The sequence below is a fragment of the Pezoporus flaviventris genome, unplaced genomic scaffold (genome assembly GCF_033815535.1).
Source record: "Pezoporus flaviventris isolate CSIRO_AGI_PZ_B2104156 unplaced genomic scaffold, CSIRO_AGI_Pfla_v1 ptg000018l, whole genome shotgun sequence".
NCBI classification, from domain to species: domain Eukaryota; kingdom Metazoa; phylum Chordata; class Aves; order Psittaciformes; family Psittacidae; genus Pezoporus; species Pezoporus flaviventris.
This window is the reverse complement of record NW_026892566.1, coordinates 1,936,826-1,957,943: the sequence shown is the minus strand read 5'-3', so window position 1 is coordinate 1,957,943 and position 21,118 is coordinate 1,936,826. Positions and strand designations below refer to the sequence as shown.

At 41.0% G+C, this 21,118-nt stretch overlaps 2 protein-coding genes across 5 annotated transcripts in view; one reads left to right on the top strand and one right to left on the bottom strand.

Moving 5' to 3' along the window:
- Positions 1-690: 690 nt before the first annotated feature.
- IDUA (alpha-L-iduronidase) overlaps positions 691-21,118 on the bottom strand; it is a 44,401-nt gene continuing 23,973 nt past the window's right edge. The window contains exons 3-14 of one of the 2 annotated variants that reach the window (XM_061455050.1): positions 15,601-15,683; positions 14,874-14,981; positions 14,116-14,211; positions 13,442-13,644; positions 12,904-13,083; positions 11,027-11,243; positions 10,222-10,437; positions 9,474-9,595; positions 8,068-8,193; positions 7,292-7,368; positions 6,426-6,526; positions 691-4,304 (exon numbers count right to left, since the gene is read on the bottom strand). In XM_061455050.1, the coding sequence (XP_061311034.1) occupies positions 4,204-4,304; positions 6,426-6,526; positions 7,292-7,368; positions 8,068-8,193; positions 9,474-9,595; positions 10,222-10,437; positions 11,027-11,243; positions 12,904-13,083; positions 13,442-13,644; positions 14,116-14,211; positions 14,874-14,981; positions 15,601-15,683 (1,630 nt within the window). In that variant the 3' untranslated portion in view covers positions 691-4,203. The remainder of the gene's footprint in view (positions 4,305-6,425; positions 6,527-7,291; positions 7,369-8,067; positions 8,194-9,473; positions 9,596-10,221; positions 10,438-11,026; positions 11,244-12,903; positions 13,084-13,441; positions 13,645-14,115; positions 14,212-14,873; positions 14,982-15,600; positions 15,684-21,118) is intronic. The other variant, XR_009743675.1, reaches the window with a different exon arrangement.
- The window catches only part of SLC26A1 (solute carrier family 26 member 1), a 35,393-nt gene continuing 18,456 nt past the window's right edge, over positions 4,182-21,118 (top strand). The window contains exons 1-2 of one of the 3 annotated variants that reach the window (XM_061455042.1): positions 4,182-4,318; positions 4,675-4,774. In XM_061455042.1, coding sequence (XP_061311026.1) covers positions 4,678-4,774 — 97 coding nt within the window. In that variant the 5' untranslated portion in view covers positions 4,182-4,318; positions 4,675-4,677. Of the gene's footprint in view, positions 4,319-4,674; positions 4,775-17,175; positions 17,342-21,118 lie in introns of those variants that run through there. The other 2 variants (XM_061455044.1, XM_061455045.1) reach the window with 2 other exon arrangements.

Here is a 21,118-nt window from a genome sequence, read left to right as displayed (position 1 = left end):
ACTGACTGCATGAAATGTGAAAGATGGAGTAGGGTGGGCAGTTGCAAGTGTATTCTGATACTATTTACACATCTCTTATTATTCCATTGAGTGCAACATAAAACACCTAGGGTATGTCTAGAAGCAGACACACTTCTGTCTGCTGTTTGAGCTGGCTAATGAGAACCAGTCTATTATTCCTGGTTTGATGCGTGTGTATAAGTCCCAAGTCATTATCTCTGTCAAGCACAAACTTTCCACTAAGAAGAGAAAAGAAAAAGCTCTTTACGAATGAAAAGGACTGTTGTTTTGTCCTCAGAAGGTCCTTTAGTGCTGGCAGAACGGCTACGACTGTGCAACAGCAGGAGGAACCCTGCAAGGATATTGTCCTTCACACACAAGTGAACCTTCTCCAGGCAAGGACACTGCAAGGCCTGAGATCTGACCCTACGATATCATGTTGAGTTAGACTAGTTTTCCCTGGGCTGTGGTAACTGAGGCAATCTATGTATGCACTTAAGTTCCTACTTCATCCTTGAAATTTCTTACAGTCATACTCCCCTTCATGCTTTATTTTTATGTAACGTTGAAACTTGCACCAATCAAGTTTTTATACCTTTAGAACAGGGTTTACTTCCCAAGATTAAGTTGTTGACACTAGATTTTTGAGCAGTTTCCAGAACACATTGATCAGATCCTGTTTTTACAGGCTTCATGTGAAAGATTAAAACCTGGTTTTATTGAGTAGCACAAAAGATGGCAACAAATGCAGTATATACACCATTATAAAACACTCTTTTTGAAAGTTTTTTCCCTAGCATTCATTTTAACAAATACTTGAGAAACTGTTACTTAGACCTGGAAGCTTTTGCTTGAAGAGCCGGCAAATAATCTCACCTTGGAGTTGCAGTTACACTTTCCTACTTGGATTTATGGCCAGGAAGAGATATTACTGAGCGTTCTGCAGTCTTGCTTGGATTTTGATGCTACAGAACTACTAAGCACCTGCTAGCACTTTGGAAAACTAAAACTGTGAGGAAGGGCTGATCCCTGTCCAGTAATGCAGACGGTAGAGTTAAACACACAGTTCTGGAAGCCCCATCAGACAGAATCAGCAACAGATGGTTACAGAAAACTCACATTTCAAATATAAAATAACAGTTATCTGTGACATAAAATTATAAAACAGACAAGGGCAGCCCAAAACTTCTATACTTTGTTGGAAATAAATTCAAGCCTGGAAATACCAAATTCTCTGCTGCAATTGTTCAGACTTGCTCACTGATGAAAGAAATAAACTTATATCAAAGCAGCAAAGAAAAAATTTCTTGCTGAATATCCAAAACTGGTTTCTGAACAGGCAGGGCACCACTTCTGGTCAGTTGTGCTTTCCAGGTGTATTTACCACTGCCACCTGAAAAAACAGCGTGCCTTCCACACTCTGGAGGATGTTTAAGGCAAAAGCCCTAAATGAGGGACCTAGGGACACATTTTCAAAGTGGCTGGACTTGACCTTAAGAAACTGGCTTTTATTTGCACCTACAACATGCTAAGTTCTGCTCAGGCAAATACAAATTCTGACTTTTTGTGGCTTGAACAGCCAATACAATATTGTAGGAAATTTCACCTTGAAACTTTAGGGAAACCAGAACTCTTACACTGCTTTTTGACAAACCAAAAAAATTACAAACCACTTTAAAAAGGCAGCCGCAAGCCTCATGGTTGTCTCTGCTAAGAAGCACAAATCATGGGTCAACAGAACTCCCAGCAGTAAAAATCTTCTAAGAGATGATAACTTGCCCCAAAGGAAATTACTTACCATAGGGATAGACTTCATTCAACACAGTGAAAGAGAAGTCAATCACCACTGTCTGTTCTGCACCTTTGCAAAAGCCAAATATTCCACCAGGACTTATCAGATTTGCATCATTTGTGTCATATATGCCACTACAAACCTCACCTCAGAGAGGTATAATTTAAGTTTGTCTTCTAAATAAGCAGGGCAGTGATCTATTTTTTGTGATTTACACACCTATACATTTTCCAGTATATCCCTGCACAGCAAAATCAATACCCTTCATAACAGTTATGCTTTTTTCTTTTCATTTCAAATGCCTGTGACCAGTGCATAGCCATTGATTTGATAAAGACTGCTGTATTCTGATTGTCAGTGTGGGAAAATTTTAAAGCAGAAGGCTACTCAAACAGGTCATCCTAACAAGGTAAATTGTCCTCTCAAGATGTATCTTCCCCTCCTTCTGATGGACTAAAATCTCTCAAGGATCTATACTTAAGTATTTCTAAAAGTATTTTTTATTTTGTGGTTTCACTTCATACTGACAAAACAAGCATGTCTTGATTGCTGGATTTTATTTAACTGCATATTCTGATTCTTCACTTAGGGGCAGTTATTACAACTTTGAAATAAATTTTTACAATCTCTGTCCAAATAGAACTTGTCACTAACTTTTTCAGAGTTAAGAAAGTTGTCCATTAAGCAGGTTCCAATGGCCCTTTTCTGCTGTGCACAAGCCTTTACGGGCAATGAATTGGCAGATTAGGATGTTACAAGTGCTCCTTATTCAAACTTCAGTGAGGCAGGAAATATTTCATCTGAATTCTGTGACAAAATGAATCATTCGAGGCTAACTTTCAGGGTAAGCACACGAACAAGTAACCAGAAATAAGGGGATATAAAGCCTTATCTCATATATACTGACTTTTTGTATATGTTTCTTTTCTGCACTCTGTGCGTGAGGCCATTTGAGCTAGTTCTGCTGTCTCCTACTGCGCAAAGCTATTTTTTTTTGTGTGAGACCTGAATGTTTCACCAAATATACAGTCTTTGTTATGTTGGTGAGGTGGCTGATGTCAGCAAAGAGAGCAGCAGGGGATTTGTTTGTGCAACAAAGTTGCTCCTCTTATGGAAAACACTGGGGTTGTTTTCACTGGCATCACCCTTCCCTCTACAAGCATTTTAAAGGTACAGCTCAAACTGTGCCAGTTGTGGAAAGGAGAGAGTAAAAAAACACCCTTGCGACTTGAGGGAACTTTGCTGTTACATAAAGTGTTTGGCAGCTGCAAGGACAGCCAGAGGTGTTCTGTAGCTCATGATGTGGGGCTATCACATGCTTGCGCACATGCTTTGCAAAGCACACATGCTCCAATTTTCTTGTTTCATTTCATACGGGCTGTCAGTAGCAGCCCTGCTCCATTCAAGAGTGTGCTCTCCTGTAATATGGAAACACAAAAGCTCTGACTAGCATTTCAGCTTTCTCCTGACCGCCCAAAGTTAAGCCTCAGGTCACTCAGTTTGAGAGGAGATGCATGCTCAGGAGAGACATTAGCTGTAAAGACTGCAGAAGGCCATGTTAGGTGACAGCAATAGAGAGAAAGAGAGGCTTTCAGGGTTAAAGCCTCCACCACAAAGAGGTAGCAGCTGACAGCCACAGAGCAAACAGGCAGATTGAGCAAAAGCAGAAAGCAGAAAAGACAGGCAAATCTGGAGGCTAGAGTTTTCTGTGCCTTTTTCCCCTTTGAGGATGAGCTGCTGCTCCTTCCTCTGTCGGCGTGAGGGAACAGCCCTGGTATCCAAATAACAGCTGCAAATGCAGAGAGAGTTCAGTGGAAAGCCCTCTGTGGGAGGATGAAGAGTCTCATACATCTGAAGACATGGCAAATACTCTGAAATAAACCACTGGAGCAGGTATGACTAACAGGCAGGGACACAGGGACCCTTCACTCCATGTTCTGGACGTGCCTGGTTGCTGTGCACTTCTCCATCAAACTGCTACATCAAGACAACCTGCCAGCTGAGGCAGGCATTTCACTCTCAGACAGATCCTTCTTGTGCTTTTGCTGCCATTCTCGCTCGCACAGCAAAGTGATGGTCCTGCTCCTGCTGGAGTTTGTGGCTACTAGTGTGAAATAGGGAATAATAAGTATTTATTCCCATAATTCACAGTTATCAAGCTGAATCCCAGCCATATAGCAGCCTCATACAGTTGTACCAGCTGGACTGTCAGTTGCGGTTGCTTAATAAGACTGTCTTTTGAGCACTGAAGAGTTAATAGTGGTAGTTGCTTCTAATTTGCATTCCTAACTTGCTTCATCTGGTTCTTGGTACTCCCTCCTCAGCTTGGGAGGAGTTTATCTTTCTGGGCAGTGGGTGTTTGCAGGGAGCATATACCACCTAGACACCAAGCCAGGCACTCCTCTTTGGAGTCACTTGAAAGCTTCGATGTACTCCACAGGAAGAGAAGACAGGCCACCCTTCCCCCAGTAGTCAATGGCACGTACTCTGTAAAAGCCGGAGACTGAGCTTCCTGCAAATGGAAAGGTTAGAAATGTTCACTATGAAAGGCTGACACCTGTGGTGCTTGCAGCATGTGGAGCAGGCACTACTCCCATAGAATGTAGGTTTGTGGAACGGGTTGGGGAAACGATGAAATAAGTTTTGCATCCTATGTGAATGTGTCTATGCTTGTCTAACTAAAAACTATTACAAATTCTTTATGGCCAAGTACTGTCTCTTTTTCTCTGTTGCGCCAAGGACCTCATCTTTCCTCGTAAGTATTTGCAAGTACGCTTCTGTCCTAACAGTTGTTTTGGAAGAAGGCTATGACATCTTCTGAATCCACAATTACTAACTTCCTTTTTTCTGACTTTTCTGCCTGAATTGTGTCTTCAGAACAGGTTATGTGGGGAGAGGATCAACAAACAGCAGCACAAGAAGCATGCAGTCTGACTGAAGCCCCTCCACTCAACTCAGGAAGCAGCACCACTTGCTCCAAAGGTGTGTTAGTTGATGTTCTGTGTCTCTCCTGGTGTTCATCCTTGATATAGTTTGAACAACACAGCCTTCGCTAGCAGAGTCCTTACCCTCACAAGTAATATAAATGTTTTTTCTCAACTATCCACTTGAATTTTATGTGTGGTTTTGTTGGTTTTTTTTTTAAACAAATGCCAGAAATAATAAGTGAGAATGAAGTATACAGCAATAAATGCTGCTGAGACAAGATTCCTGAGACTTTTTCAAGCAGTCTTCTTTTTGTTGTTGTTTGTTGAAATAAACAGTTAAATCCGGCAGGTTCCCCACATGTGCAGCACTAGATGGTAACAAATCCTAATTTCAGAGATTTGCCTTAGCCATGATCTATGATCTTCGCTTAACTGTGTAGCCTTTACATTACGATAATAGCTCTGAACCTTACTATGCATCCACTGCTGATGCTAAGCTTTTCCAAGCTAAGATGAGCTTATGCTTCTGGCAAAAACCTCTCTGAACTGTTCTTTATTAGCATTACTCTGAGGCAAGGTCTGTCTGTGTTTTACACAGCTCTGATCAGTGCTTACTAGTAATACTTGTTGGAAGAGTGACATTGCAGATTAGACCACATTTGGCTAAAAAAAACCCAAAGAACAACAAAAAAAAAACACCCAAAGAAAACATTGCTACTTTTTTTCAGCGTTTTTCATCTGAGTACATTTCTATTCCATCTAGGCTGTACTTGAGGAGAAATGACCATAGGCTCTGAAAGAAGCTTTGCCTGTTGACAAAGATAAAACTCAATGCCCTTTCTAAAGCACAGGCAGGTAGTTAGGCTAAAAAGAAAGCTCTAGGAAATGAGAGGAAACAAAAGCCTTTCCTTTCTTAAGTGTTCAGATAGTCAGGAGGAACCATTCTGCAGGAGGACTCTTCTGTTCTGACAAGGGAGAACTCAACAGCTTAAGATTGCCAAGCTATAACAGGGTTGGTCACAGGGACAGACGCTCACAACAACAGTAGAATTGCGACCTTCCCCTAGAACAGCTCAGAACACTATAAATGCAAGACAACCAACCCCTTCATAAAAGATGGATGTGACCTCCCACTTATTTGTGTGTTGGTGCCGCATCCTTAGGCAGTCTAACACCTCAAGATGCAGTAGTACAAACCAAATGTTAACAAGGCAACTTGCTCCTGTTGTCCTACTGCAAAAGCATTGCACAAATTCAGGCCCATACCTATAGGACTGAACCCAGACTGGAGACATGCACTGTGGCAAGTCTACTAGTAAGAGCACAACACCAAGCTCTGGTCACGTGGAGCAATCACCAGCTACAAATAGAGACAAAAGTGCTGCTTTGCCTCTCAGAGAGCTTGCCAGGCCTGCACCTGGGCAACTGGTTTCTGTGGCAAGGAATTTGCTCACGGCAATGAGCAATGAGTACTCATGGCAAACTAATAATGTCCTCATGACTACTTGTCAATCATTGCCTGTCCTTGAGAATAAGGCTTTCACTGAGAATGTGGCCCTAAAGGAAGGGTTGTGCTCTTATTTGTTATGGGAGTGTATGTAACCAGCAAACTGCATATATTTAATAGTTACTAGATGATGTTTCACGCACTCATAGGTGGCACTGTTAACATGACAGGTTAGATACCATCAGTATTCTTGCCTTACCTGGACTGTAGACCCAGAGAGTGAAAATTGTGTCTTTGGCATTAATCCGCTTGTATGCTTTCCCATCTGGTGAGAACTCCACTTCAAATGTCTTTATACATCTGGAAAAGAAAATCAGACAGCTCAGTAAATACAACTGATAATGCAGTGAGCAGTCAAATCCTAATCTAAGTCCTACTTCACAACAAGGCCAAAAATAGGAAATATTCAGTTGACTCATTCCTACCAAATATGGGGTGGCATGAATTTATAGTATTAGGAAGAACCAATGCTCCACCACACTACAGAATAACACCCAGACTGACTTGCTATACTGGGTACGTGCAGCATCTTTTACTCCCCCAACCAGGGTTGTCAAGGCAGAAGAGTCTAGGGAGACTGGCTTGAAAAGGGGCTAAGTTATTGCTTCTTGAGGGAGTCTAGATATACACGGGATTGCCTCTGACAGTTCACCTACAAAGGGTTTCCAGTCTTGTACAACTTGCTGGAGTAAGGAAGTGGAGGTTTTCTCTTCCAGATAAAATTTCTTACAGGGAGAGTCAAAATCCCACCTAGGTACCTGCTGCTAATATAACTTTTACTGTGGATTTTCCTGTCTGCTATGCTGAAGGCAAGTCCCTAAAAATGCCACTGGATGCTGGTAAGCAACAAGCAGATTCCCATGGCCAGACCACAGATCAGTCAGGGTTGCTCTCAATAGTTACTGCATGTAGATCCTACCGTTCCCTTTGTCAGGCAAATACACTGCAGCATCTTGGGGAGCAAGTAACAATCAATTTGCAAATTTGATGACAGGACTGGTGGCAAATTAGGGAGAAATGTGCTGGAAACTTGGTTATATCCATGGTATTTTAAAAGCTACTTACTTTGAATTTACACAGCCATCATCCCAAAACACAATGACCTGCCCCTTTGTGAGAGGGATCAAACGGACACCAGTCACCTGTCCAAAGACACATGCCCATGTAAGAAAACTTACAAACCAGTCAGCAAAGCCGTATTTCTGTATTTATCCTTCATTACTAACCATTTGCTTTGATTCTTTCAATTGACACCAGGAGACAAATTCAAAATTTCTGGCTTTATGCCTTTGTAGCCTATGTCTCCATCCTGCTAACCTTGCAGAAGACCTTTGCAGGTTCTGGGCACAACTATGAATGTGAGTGTGACTGAATAAGGAGATACAGATGTCTAATCTAAATAAGCCATGATTCCATTTTAAGTTTAGTTATCAATTGGAAAGAGCCTTGGGTGACATGGTTTAGTGTGAGGTGTCCCGCCCATGGCAGGGGGGTTGGAACTAGAGGATCTTAAGGTCCTTCCCAACCCTAACTTTTCTATGATTCTATGATTATTAACTGGAGAGCTGCTGTCAAGCTTGGTAGAACATGATGCGATTTTAAAAAAGATACTGTACTTTACAGTACTGCATTATGATTTTCCCACTGTGGATAAATTTGCATTTATCTTGCTGATGGCTCCTATCGCTGTGTAGTGCTTTATCCTGAATCATGCCTTGGAGAGAATTGTTTACTACTTTTAAGAAATAATAGGCTTAGGTGCTTGTCCGGCTCTACTTAGTGAGTTAAAGCAGGAAGCACTTTCTAATTTGGTAAGTCTGACAGAAGAATACAACACATACCTGATCAGGAATAGATCTGGGTCTTGCACAAATATGGATAACAAAGACTGATGGAATGGGAAAGTCTTGCTTCAGTGTCAGGATGCCACCTTCAGGAAATGGGAATGGGCCTGTTACCACTGGATCCTGTGAAGCCAGATCAGTGTTGTGAGTAATCTTTCATTACAGCACCTAAAGGCAAACTGTTAAATCAGTGTGAAATGACTGTGTTTACTTTGGGACTAAATTTCCAACACAGTTGGTGTTGATAACCGGCTTATAGCCACCAAAGTTCCTCTGGCTGGGAGACTTTTCTATCTTGCCTGTTTTCCAGCTCTTCAGGAAACGGAGGCTATGTCCACCTCACAAACTGAGTTGATCGCAAATGCTCTTTAGGCAGGATCTGTCACTTTTAGTAACCTCCCATGGATACATTTCAGGCTAGTGATCTTTATAAACCACATCCCCGTCTCTCAACTAAGGATTCCCAGTGTGCAGTGAAAGCTATTGCTAGCTACAACAGCCACCAAGCTGGTCTCTGAGAATGAGGTTTCACCAGATGACAGGAGTACCTAAAACCCTGCTGCTGCCTTATGGAGGGAAGAGCTGATGGCTTCTATAGTATTGCACAGGCCCTAGCAATAGTAGGTTATGGTGACTGGGAACAGAAGACATAGTACTGGACACCAAACCCAGGACACAATTACTGGCTGTGGGCCCTTCAGGAGATAAAGTTGGCTTTCCTTATTTTTACCCATGGGTCTGAATGCATAAGGAAACTTTGGGAGAAGGAGCTAAAGTGACAGGCTGCTCACATATGGTAAGTAATGTGGGCATGGTTTTTCTCAGTAGAAAGAAGTCCTCAGAGAGGACTTACTCCTCAGTACCCTCTGGGGTCCATTCAGAACCAGAGGATGAGGGGAAAATGCAGGCCCCACTTTCAGTCCCCAAGAGATGCCAAGTGTCTTTTGAACTTGCACGGGGTAATTTCCACCGAGAGCTGCTTGTTTTCTGTTATTGAGGTGGGTCCATTTCAACTCTTTAATGCAGCAATTTGTCCATTCTGTAACATACAGAGGGTCACGTGACTTATTTGGGGATGTTGAACAAAAAAGTCTCAGAGCTCACTGAAGTTCCAGAGAGACGGTAGAACTTGATCTGGAGCAATTCTGCCCCCTTGGTTAACGGAGGAAATAGCAAAGAAGAAGCTGGTCATCTACATTTAGTCTCTTGCATAAAATAAACGTGTACTAGCTACGTTTCTCTGTGTAATTGCAAGTGAATTTTCATTTGTATATACGACACACGTGACTGTGGGCTAACAAAATTACGACTACTTGAGCTGATTTCATGTTCTCTTTAGCTGCAGTTAGCCAATTCATGAGTATTTTACCCATACAACACTTCAAGCAAACACATGGTCATACCTCAGCATCTCTTATTTCCTGGAACTGTTCTGGGAAAGGAAAGTCAGGGCTTCCTAACTTTTTCCACTTCAGGTAGGGATTGGTTTGGTTGTTATCGAGGTAGTACGTCACATACACCAGGTCTTTAGGAACATAAAAAGAACAAACTCTTTACTTGGATTTAAGGATTAACAAGAATAAATTTAGCAGAAGTTGCTTAAGACTACCTTCTCAAAAGCGATTTCAGAACTTCAGAGCCTGGCTTCCACTGGAAAGTCACCAGGCTCAGGCTCCTGCAAAATTCTTTGATTAATTTGCCAAGTTTAGATTTCAAGCTATTACTTCCATAACTAGAATTGAAACCCTTTTATTTTTTACACATCTGCTGCACATATTTGTTGGACAACTGCATCAACTGTGTAATAATGTGGTCATGTTGGCTGTCTTTGAGTCACCTTCAGTAAGGGAATTGCTGCCCAGCAATATCCAGCCAACTGTCCATCAGGACACTGATATTAATAGCTTTCCAAAAAAGGTAGCATTTGTAGCTGCCGTTAAAGATAGGGGCAAAGCACAGGCATTAGGAAATAACCTTTCCTAGAAGAATACCATCACATCTCAGAAAATCTGGGAGTGCCCAAAAGGTGAAAGAGAAAGTTAGCAAATGAAACTCACTCTTGCAAAGAGAGTTTCACTCAACAGAAGTGTTTCAGCTGATGTTCTGTCCTAAAGATCAATTATGTGAGTTGCCTACATGATGTTTATTTACCTCTAAGTTTGGGAAAGTGGATGGCATTCACTGTGACAGTGCTGATGTTGGATGAAGTCCTGTTATCCTCACTTGAATACATCAGTACAGTAGCTTGCCAACTGTCCGAATGTTGCATCTCATTTGGGGTGTGCACAGATGCCAGGACGCCAATTGTGCTGTTTTCAGTGCCTTCCCCTTCACTGTTCTTCACTTCTGCAAGAACCTGTTTTTCTCCTTTAAAAAATGTGACAACTCTTAAGCATCACTGATAGTCAGTCCTGTATCAGCTTCTGATACAGGAAGGGTCAAAACATGGGTATCTATAGATTGAGCTATATTCTAGCTTATTTTACTGGATATAGCATTCAGTCAGGCTTATTTACAACAGCAGATCATGCGCATACTACAGCATTTCTTACACTTAGCAGTTCAGCTAGCAGTACCTAAGCATATAACAGTGAATTAGGATCTATGTTTAGTATGCTACCTATGTCTTCCTGCTGTGAGAAATTCTTAAAGACATTTGCAGCCTGATGTGATGGCACAAGGTGGAAGTACCAGTCAACAAAAAAGGAGTGGTTGGCATACAGAGGGTATAAACAAAGCAGTAAATTAAACCAAATTGACTGTCAGGCAAATCTGCTGCGCTATTAACTTCTCAAGAGGAAATGAAGCTTCATTTTCATAACACAACCGGTAAACAGGGAGTAGGAGCAATCCTGCTTTTACAAATGGTGAGATGGCTGGAATAATCTCTCTTAAAGCAGGAAGCTTCTAGGTAGAAGTGGTTATTGATATGCATTTTCATCAGTGGTTACTTTACCTAGCAGTGCCAGCAAGCCCATGACAGTCAGCACTGGTTTCCGCACCATCTGGACATGAGGTGGTGCAGTATTGTTCATCTGAAAGCGTGCTGTCAGAGTCCGCTGCGTGAAGTAATGGGGGTAGTAGCTCAAGAAGGCATTATCATTACTCAGCAGTGTGTAGTTGATGGTGTTGTTGGCTTTGGAAAAGAGCAGATTTTGATGCTGGATGATTACCTGCAAAGTCATAGAGAAGATGGAACTTCATCCTGAAGAAAATCCAACAAACACACAATGTCTGTATTTTTTCTTTTTTTTTTTTTTAAATCTTTACAGCATATTGAAAAGAGCTGTCAGTCTGCCATATGGAAAAGTCTGAAGAACTAAAATGTTCATCACAGCTCTTGGAGAAACTACTTTTTTGGTGATTAATCACTAGAAAATTTGAAGCATCCACATAGTTTTGCAGGTAAAGAGTCTGTGAAGTAACTATTACTAATACTCTGCATAAATTATATTTTCTTGACTACTACACTACAAATGATGCTTCTCTGTCTTAAATATTAAATCAGTAATCAGGATTTACCATCTGAATTAAATCTAAGTGGTCTTCCAATTCTGGAATTATTTTGTACCCATTACACAAGTGTTTGGGAGCTGCCCCGTATTCTGTTCCTCAATGACTCATTTTACTCACTTGGTGCTAATATGGAATTAGTTCTTCCAGTATTTCACTGGTTGTTGCGCTGCCTTCCTGCAAATGTCAGACCTGCCAAGTTCTTTGTTTACCAGATTGTGCCTGTTGGAACCAAACAGAACTTCAGAAGGCTGACAACTGCAGGCTGAAAAAGTCTCATAATTGTGCTTCTGAAGGAACACAGGGCTCCAGCTCCCATCCACCCAAGTATTAATTTACTGTTGGATATGTCTCTTTTTTTCTCTCTTCATATCACCATGTCATTATAAACACTGATATTTGTGCTCTCAAACTCTCTGCAATGCAGTCATTGAATTGTTGCTTTGGAGAAGACTGCTTTCTGTATGAAGCCTAAAGGAGCTAGGAGCCTTTGTCTCCATTAGAGCAGCTAGTAAGATTTATCTTGTTTCTGGGTGACATACATGCTCTCAGATTTCAGAATTACTACTTTGCACAGGAGCGCTTAGACTCCACATGCTGTATAGGTAGTGGCTCACAGAGCAACAGGCCTTCAGTGGGAACTGCTGCTATGGAGGACCAAAAGCTGTGCTTCCTCTGGGGCCAGGCTACAATGCCTGCAGGGGCAGGAGTACTGAGCATTCTTTTCTCCTTTTGCTTTTCTGATCAGCAGCAGTCTTTACTAGCAGTAATTAATAATTATTCATGTGTATAGATATTGTAAAAAACCAGAGAATGGGCTTAAACTGAGAGTTAAAGGGACTTCTTAATTATAACTCTCTTGATGAGATAAACTTATGAAGGAGCTGGGAAATACTGTCTCACATAAGTGACAGCTAGTGGCAGTGAGATGGTATCAGTAGTATTACATGGAGAAAGGATATGTGGGTATAGTCTTATCAGGCGGATCTGACTGGGAGACAACATAGAATCATAGAATAGTTAGGGCTGGAAAGGACATAAAGTATCTGAGACATTCTCCAGCACATAGAAGGCTAGTTCTTAGTTGTCAGGGGGGTTGCTTGTTTGTTTTTTAAAGGGAAGATGAAAAAAAATAACACCAGCTAAATAAAGTTGCTGAAACCAGACTATTCAGAGAAATAGCAGCTGTATCAACATGGAGCTCTCTTTTTACTGAACCTGTTATTCTGAGGAGCTGTTTAAAAATTGACTATAAGTTTGTTTTTGCAACTGCATTAATGCATCAGGAGACCGTACAAGACTGTCAGTGAAGTGAGTTACCTTTACAACCATAGCTGCATAGGTCACATCAGCTCGCCACAGTTGCGGAATGGACCATCCAACCATTGGATCTGCTTCATCATTGTATATGGCAACAGAAGCAAAATTTGGAAACAATTTCTGAATTTGTTCAACTGCTTCCACTTCTTGTTGCAAGATGTAGAGAGAACTCCCACCTCCCTGCAACAATATTTCATAGCTGCTTAGTGAAAGTGACTGAACACGTAGACATAAACATATTCTGAAAACATGTTCCTAGAGTCCCTGAGAAGCTGTTAGCATTTTTACCTAATCCACTACAGCATATGCTGTTTCCATATAGAATGGAAAAAAGGCCGAGAAGATTATTTCCCTCTGGGAACTAAGCAATGGCAAATTTGCAGCTGAGTATCTTCAGAGATTCAGTAGAATATGTAGCCATGCTTCCTGCTTTATGCTGCACACTCATCTAGAAAACCACTTCATAAATAAGAATAAAATGTAACTTGGATTGACTTGATGAAAAAAAAATAGCCTTAAACTGAAATCTTGGACTGACCTTCTTATGGAGAGAGATGTAGTCCAGCCTTACACCAGTCTCCCCTGTGAAGAAGTTAGTTCCATTGTAGCAATGCCACAGAAGACTCCAGCATATGGGTGACTTGGGTAAGGGGTGGAAAGAATCCCCAGGCCCTCCAAATTTTAGTAGAGGACTGGCTGCTCTTAATCCTTCTGAGCAAGCATCATAATAGTTGAGGAACCCTAAAGGCCAAGCAAATGCATATATCAGAGATGGTAACTCAAATGAAATTCTTGATCTAAAATAACAAATGTTATAACTACTATTGCATTTATTGGCAGGACCTCATAAACTAGGGCTACTCTTTCCTAGGAACTAACAACATGAAAAGATATTGAAACCTCAGCTGTATTCGTGAACAGATGCATACTCTACCTCCTTACCCCAATAACCTTACCTTATATACAAATAACAAACTGTCTTCATGTAATTCCTGTTCTGCTTTCCCTGTTCTGCTATCCCTGTATTTATACTGATGTACAAGCAGGGAAAAAAGCATAGTCAGCAAAACAGACTAACTTTCAGATTCCTTCTCTCTCCCACCTACCTTATTTGTTTGCCAGTATCTCCCCTTTCTCATTGTCACCCTTCCACCCAACTCACAAACCTGTCTCACTTCACTACACCAGTTAAGTGCTCCAAAACATGCTTACCTTTCACTGTCATAGACACATTGTCAAAGTCATGGTGGTCTGGTTCATTCCATGTTTCAAAATTCCATTTCGCAACATGCTCCAATCCATACCTATCTGTAGGAGAGACCCCATTTATCAGTGAGCTGAATATTCAGACAATCCTATTAACTAGTCATTGATCCAGACAATCTTATTGATTAGGGTTGCAGGTGAGGTTCAGCACCCACAGTAACAACAGGATATAAAAATTACCTATTTTCAATAATGGGGGAAATGAGATTTTGGTAGTTTCAAAATGACCTCTCATTTTCAATGAAATGCAGCAATATTTGAAAAAGATGAAAGGTGAGAGGGAGATGATGCAAACTATAGCCTTGTGGTTAGGCCATTTACCTAGCCTGAATTTAAATTGAGGCTTCTGACTCATTATAGAAAGTTGAAGCTGCCATGCAGGAATTATTCAGGTTACCATGTCCTAGCACAAGCCGGTGGTTTGCAAGCACAACATAATGAAGTTAGAAGTCAGTCATCAGAGGCAGGTCAATGTGCTACCCAGAACATACTACTCATTTAGGCAGCTGGTCATGGGTCATCCAAAAAATGGGCTTTTATCCCATTGTCTCCTGTTCTGTGCTGAAATCCAGGATCTTAAAATCAATCACAATACACAGATCACAATACAAACCTTTTGAGCTAGTTAGAATGGATTACAACAGAATAAACAACAGGTCTTTTTGCTTTTTTTTTCTTCTTCCCTTTTTTTTTTTTTAACTTACCTATGTATTTTCTGGCCAGAAGTGTAATTAAGTTTCTCCATCTTATTACTTGTTCTTTATCTTCAAAATCTAAAAAATATCCTGATGGATTCCCCATCAATTCAAATCCTAAAAAAGACAGAAGATTGGTCTCCTTTTTTTTTGGGAATGCCATCTCCTTTTGTTTAACGAAGGGCTTATTGCATTATTTGAAACAAACTTGTTAATAAAGAAATGTCATTAAATGGGCTTTCTTTCCTGTTTCTACATGTCCCAACCAAGAATATTTCAGATTTGAGATTGTACATCCTTGTTATTTGTCAATAGCTATATAATCAATACTAATACTTACCGTCATAAATTCAGGGCTCAGAGAAAAATTTGAATAGCAGATGTTTGCAGAAATTTCTAGGAAGGGAAGCTATAATTTGAGTATCTGCTTCTCTGGCTCTTTTAGGTACATGTTAATGTGTCCAAAGCTTTCTTCTCTTCAAGAGATCTCACTTCTCAATTCATACATCTCAAACTGTTGTGGAAAGCCATGTAAAACCATTTGTGCTGTCTTAATTTCTGTAACAGTATTTTGCTCACACTGTTTACATTTACACAGCCATGAGATAAAGGCAAGTAGAAAAGAATGAATTTTTATAAAAATCAGCTTTGGCAAACCTCTCCACTAATCTTCTGATGATTGCACAATATGGGCAAACAGATGTGACAAGCTGTGTATGTGTGGAGCTGTCCTTACCTGGAATTAGCTTATATTCCCACAGGCGATCCATAAGGTTATCCAAAGCAGTAAAATTGTAGTGAAGTTTTCCATTCATCATTCTAAAGAATACCAGTAACAAAAAGTAAAAATGTAAATATTACAGCAAAGGTGGCACTTGGTTGCAGATGAGCGGTCAGATGGCTGCTGCCTTTTGGCTCTCAATATTTACAGGTAACTAAAGTTCTTGGAATTGCATACAAACTTTCTTCCTCTTAAGTGATCACAAGCAAGTCATGTTTCTTGCATAATTCGTGCCCTTTACCTATTCCAGCAGCAGCAACAGAAGCAATATAATGAGCTTCCTTGCTGGATTTTGTGGTTTTAACATGAAATTAATATGATATTAAGGTTTTTAACTCTTTGCGGAAGTGAAATTTATCCAGATTTAATTTGGCTAAGCTGTTTTTCAATTTCCATTTGATTGCCTATTGTTAGGCCAGCTGGTTTCCACATTATCTCACATGCAGTCTTTCTTAATGTTTTCTTAATTTGCAATACATGATACAGCTTTTTTAGGAATGCTCCTTATGCATTTAGGTCTAGCTGTATGGATTTGTACCTTTCAAAGAATGCTGATTTTATGCACACAATGTCTGTAACTTTTACTTCACCATTATCATTTGCTAACACTGTACTCCCAGGAGCTCAGGCTGCCATCCCGTTATCTAGCTTTGAATACATGTGTTCAAAGACTTAGGAGTAGCCCAATGATGCATCCCTTTGTGTCAGTGAATCTTGCAGGAGCAATGGTAGTAAAATTTGGGCAGGCACCCACATGGGAACACTGAAGTTCTTCTACACAGGGGATGAAAACTGTCATTTGCAATTTATCTGTGATACATTTGAAGATATGCTTTAAATTCCTGAAATGATTCTCTTGCTTCTATCCAGTGAAAACAAACATCATGTACTATGTGGGCTGGTTTATGATTTCCCACAACCTCTGAACTTGTGGCCTGGTTTAACAGAAATCTCCCAGGCCAGAGAATTTTTGCCAGTATGAAGTGCGTAGCAGGAATTAAACATAAACTTCTGTTGGCAATATTCTGGTAGTGTGACTTACTGCGTTTTGGCCAAAGCCACAGCTTTGGCCTGACACCCAAATTCTGACCTCAGTATGCCTTGAGCAAAAGGCTTTGTAAGCACCCTTGGGGTCGGTCCAGCCCTGATCGTATGGGAGAGATGATTAGGGTCTTGCCAGCCTTGCTAGAGTATACACCTAATTTCTCTGTTACAGAGTAGCCTGAGATCTGCTTTGCTGTTTTGCCTACTTCTTCCTAGGCACCTTGCTTCTGCTTGGGTGGAAAGCAAATGCAATGTCCTAGATCTGATGGAAGGGTAGGAAACAATCACAGTTCCTGTAACTGATCAGTGCTAGCAAGGCATGCTGGGCACATGGGATAACAAGTGAGAATGGGGCAGTTAGCAGATCTCTTCAATTAATACTGGGCTTTGCTGTGATTCACAACTTCTTTCTTTCTGTCCTCTCCCATGCACTTCTGAGCCTCTTAGATTGAGGTTTTTCCTCTGTGCTTTCTTGCCAACAAAAGGTTTCAGTGAATTGTAAAAGCAAGTCTGAAGTTCTCAGAGAATTAAGAAAGGCTGACAGAATTGCCTAGTGAATAAAGATGGGAGCTGTGCAACTTAAAGAGGATGGAGTGCCATCAACATCTCTGACTATGACCTAGAAGATGAAAACAGGACAGGCAAAGCAAATGTAAGCGTAAGATATATCCGCTGTACCAGCTCCATCTGTGATGCAGCCAAGCACACAATCTTGGCTCCAGCATGGTCACACTCTTTTACCAAAGACCTGAAGTTAGCTTTTCTCTGTGTCCTACCACCATGACAGAATTGCCATGTCTGCAGCCACTGAGGGGTTTACAATTCCTGCCAGATCAAATGGTGCAACTCTGAAAGAAGAAAGTAGCAGAAAGATATTTACTTTAGTATCCACAAGAGTGTTTTAGAGGTTAGTCTTGAACTCAGCAATGGACATTTGGAACTAAGGGGGGTGGGTTTCTGGCTGAGACAGAGGCTATAAAAACAAACAAATAAAAAAAAATCCTTACAGTCCTATTCCAAAGTTCAAATATTTTGTTGCAAAAGGTAGCTCTGCTCCCTCAGATCCATTAACTATTTCCAGTTGTACCCTGTGTTCTACTGAAATATTTGCTTACATGCACACTTGCAGTCAGGGAGCATAAGAATGATTAACTCTACTGTCTTGTAAAAACTTAATAACCATTTAGGTAATAGCAAATCAACAAGTGTTTTCCAAGTCCAGTCTAAGGTTTATGCAGTACTGCATGAAAATATACAGGTAAATCGGCTTTCTATCTCATGTATGTACACATAAGGTCCCAGCACACACACATTTTTCTTCCTGTATCAATTAAGCAAAACATTTAAACCAGAATGCCACTGATAGCCATGAATGAAGTGATGGTATGTGAGATCCTGTCTTATGTGTGTAGGTGCAGAGGCACTTCTTACATCCTTCGACTGATCTGTCACTTTAAGAGAATTTTTTCTTGCTTGCAAATGGATTAAACAGTGTTGCTTCTACCAATAAGATGATTACTTGACTAACAGGATTTCTGCTTGCTCAGATCTTGATCTCATCCTTACCTAAGCTACCTTTCTGATGTGAAACTCATGGGGTTTTTTATAACCTATACAAGACCACTAGTATTTGGGTTGCTGATTGCTGCACGTGAGGCACAGCAGGACCTTCATAAGCTGGTATTTACAAACATTCTTAATGAGGAAGTCTGGCTCAACTGCTAGGCTGTTACAAGGAGTGCTATAAATGTAATTTTAGGACATGGAAGATTACATCAAAACTCTTACAGGCAGATTTACCTTGACTCAGGATAAATCCACTTGACATTGTCAAAGTTGCTCAAAACAGCTTTGAACACCTGATCTAGGACCTGTTGGTGCAACACTGTGTATTTGCGATAGGGTTCCTCGTAGCAAGCTCACACATATCTATAGCCTTCTACATTGTTTTTTTTTTTTTTGACTGCTTCTCTTGTGATCTCTCTGCACTTAAATCTTGGTTTCTAGACATCACTGTCTTAATTTATGAACATGCAGAAGGCTAGGTCCTTGCCATTCATTTGAGTACTTGCCAGACTGGGACTGCTGTTGGGTATTTCTGATGTGGAGCAGTGATCACTGTCCTGTCTGTGGTTGGCTTTAAAATGTTCCTCACCTGGTGTTTTTCTGGAAGACTTGCCAGAAAAAGTCTTTCTCATCTTCAGTTATAAGAAGCAGCTACACTAAAGCATGTTTACTGGCATTGTGGCACCAATGCTCTTATATGCCCCAGGCTTGAGGCTTCTATACTCCAGAGACTGCTACCTGCTGGTGAAGTCTTTTTCCAGCCTTTGTCATGGCTGTCTCAGTTCCAGACACATTTTTACATGCTGCCTCTTGAGATCAACAACTGTGCTGTGAACATGAAGAGCAGTGATGAGTATGCAAAGGAATCCACTGACCCGTCACAAAATCTTGTTGCTGTCTTCCTTGGAAAGGCTTGCTTCATGGGCATCCTTTGCTGACTCAAAGTCATGTTAATGTTAACATGGTCATGCTAATAGCTTTGCACTGTTTCCCTTTACTGGAGTAAGATTTTTCCAGTATGCAGGGAAATTATTTTCAGGTACAGAGGCAGCTAGTGGACAGCTCGCCAAAGTGTTCTAAGACAGTCATTTTGTACTTATCCATGCCACTTTCAGCCTACTCCCATTCACAAACTTAATCTTTTGTGAGGGCAGGGATAAAGTAGTTTTGGCTACCATCCCCCTGCGTCACAGTCAGATGTGATCCAGTTGGCACACGTGTCTTACATTGTTCCTTAGCCTACAGCTACAGCCTTCTTCCTGTGCCCAGAATCTGCTGTTTTCCTTCCTCCCTCAGTTGATCTTATCCAGGAATATAGTTGCACATCCTGGAAAGCACACACACGCATTTGACCAAATACCTTATCTACAGAGAAGAGAGTAAGAAAAACAGAGACAGGAAGTATCCATTATTATCCATTCTGGGTAATCTTCAGTGAAGTACTGAATCTCCAATTACACTTCAATTTCAGTTTATCAAACCTTATTGTAATGTACTGAACAAAACTGCTCATCCTGACATTCTGACTCAGCTAGAGTGGCCTCCCTTTGCATCTCTGGTAGACACAGGTACCATGCACATCAGAAGCTTGCTGTCACCAGCGTCTGAGAACAGTCTCTCTTCTGGTAGATTGGCCACACTGGCTGGCTAACACGACTCCCAAGGCAGCAGAGCCTGTTTACATCCTCACTGCTGGGAAAGATTGCTCCCCTAGTGCAAATGCAGCCAAGAAACAGGGATAGAAAACTGACTGAAGGTGTTGGCAGAGGAGAGGTTCAAATGACACTTTAAAAGTAAACAACATTTTTCAGCAGGGTATCGGCCAACTTAAGACTTGAAAGGTGCACTCCATGAGGGAGTCACCTAAAAATGACCCTGCTCCATGGGAAGTTTTCTACGTACAGTCTTAGACAGAAGTAAAAGTGTAGTCTAAGATAACTACCCTGCTATGGTGTCTGCTGAGATAATGGTATTAGGTACCACTATCCATTTGACAGGGATGCTTAGCTATGTGCCAGACCATCAGCTGCAGTTTCTGCAAACATATGCTCCCTTGGCCATGGTGCCACAACACAGACCAGTGGTAACACTGACACTGTTATTCTGATAAATAAAAGTATGCATGATCATTAAATTCCCCCTCTCAAGAGTAAATCAAGAGTAAACAGTTCCAGTAGGTGACTGCTACCAGAAGCACTCTTAGATACAGAGTCCCAAGGAACTGCTCACTGCCTTTCTAGAGTCCATAATGCCATTTCAAGGATCATAAAACTCCAGAGCAGACACAAATGCCCACCTAACCTGTAGAGGAGCTCAGTGTCCAAGGCCAAGATGTTCACTGGAAAGATGCAGGAAAAAACACCGACAAACTATACCAGTTCAAATTCATGCTACTACCAGGTCTTCCAGAAGAAGCTGTATTCAGAAGTAACTGTTTTATTTCTTTAGCCAGAAGAGCAGGCCGTTGAAGAGACAACGAAGCACACAAGCTGTGAGCACAGCATTTTCAAAATGAAGGTCAAAAGCTCTGGATAGGATATGTCAGCAAGTTTATCTTCTCCAAGAGGGCAACTTGTTGCCCTGCAATTGTCTCTTACAACACAAAAGGATCCTGTCTCCTTGTTTTTTACTTACTTTTGCAGTTACCAGGAATGAAATTAAGCCAGTTTAAAGTTCAGGCTGTTACAAAGACCTTGTTTGCTCCAAAACCACCGTCTGCATAAGTTTCTTGTTCTGCTGAGTACTTAAAAAACTTCGGGACCTTAAAAGCAGGTCTTAAGGACTGTAAGCACTATGGAAATAATGCCTCAGAGTACAAGAAGGGCAGAATAGGCCTCATTAGCATTCATCTTTCCAGAGGCTA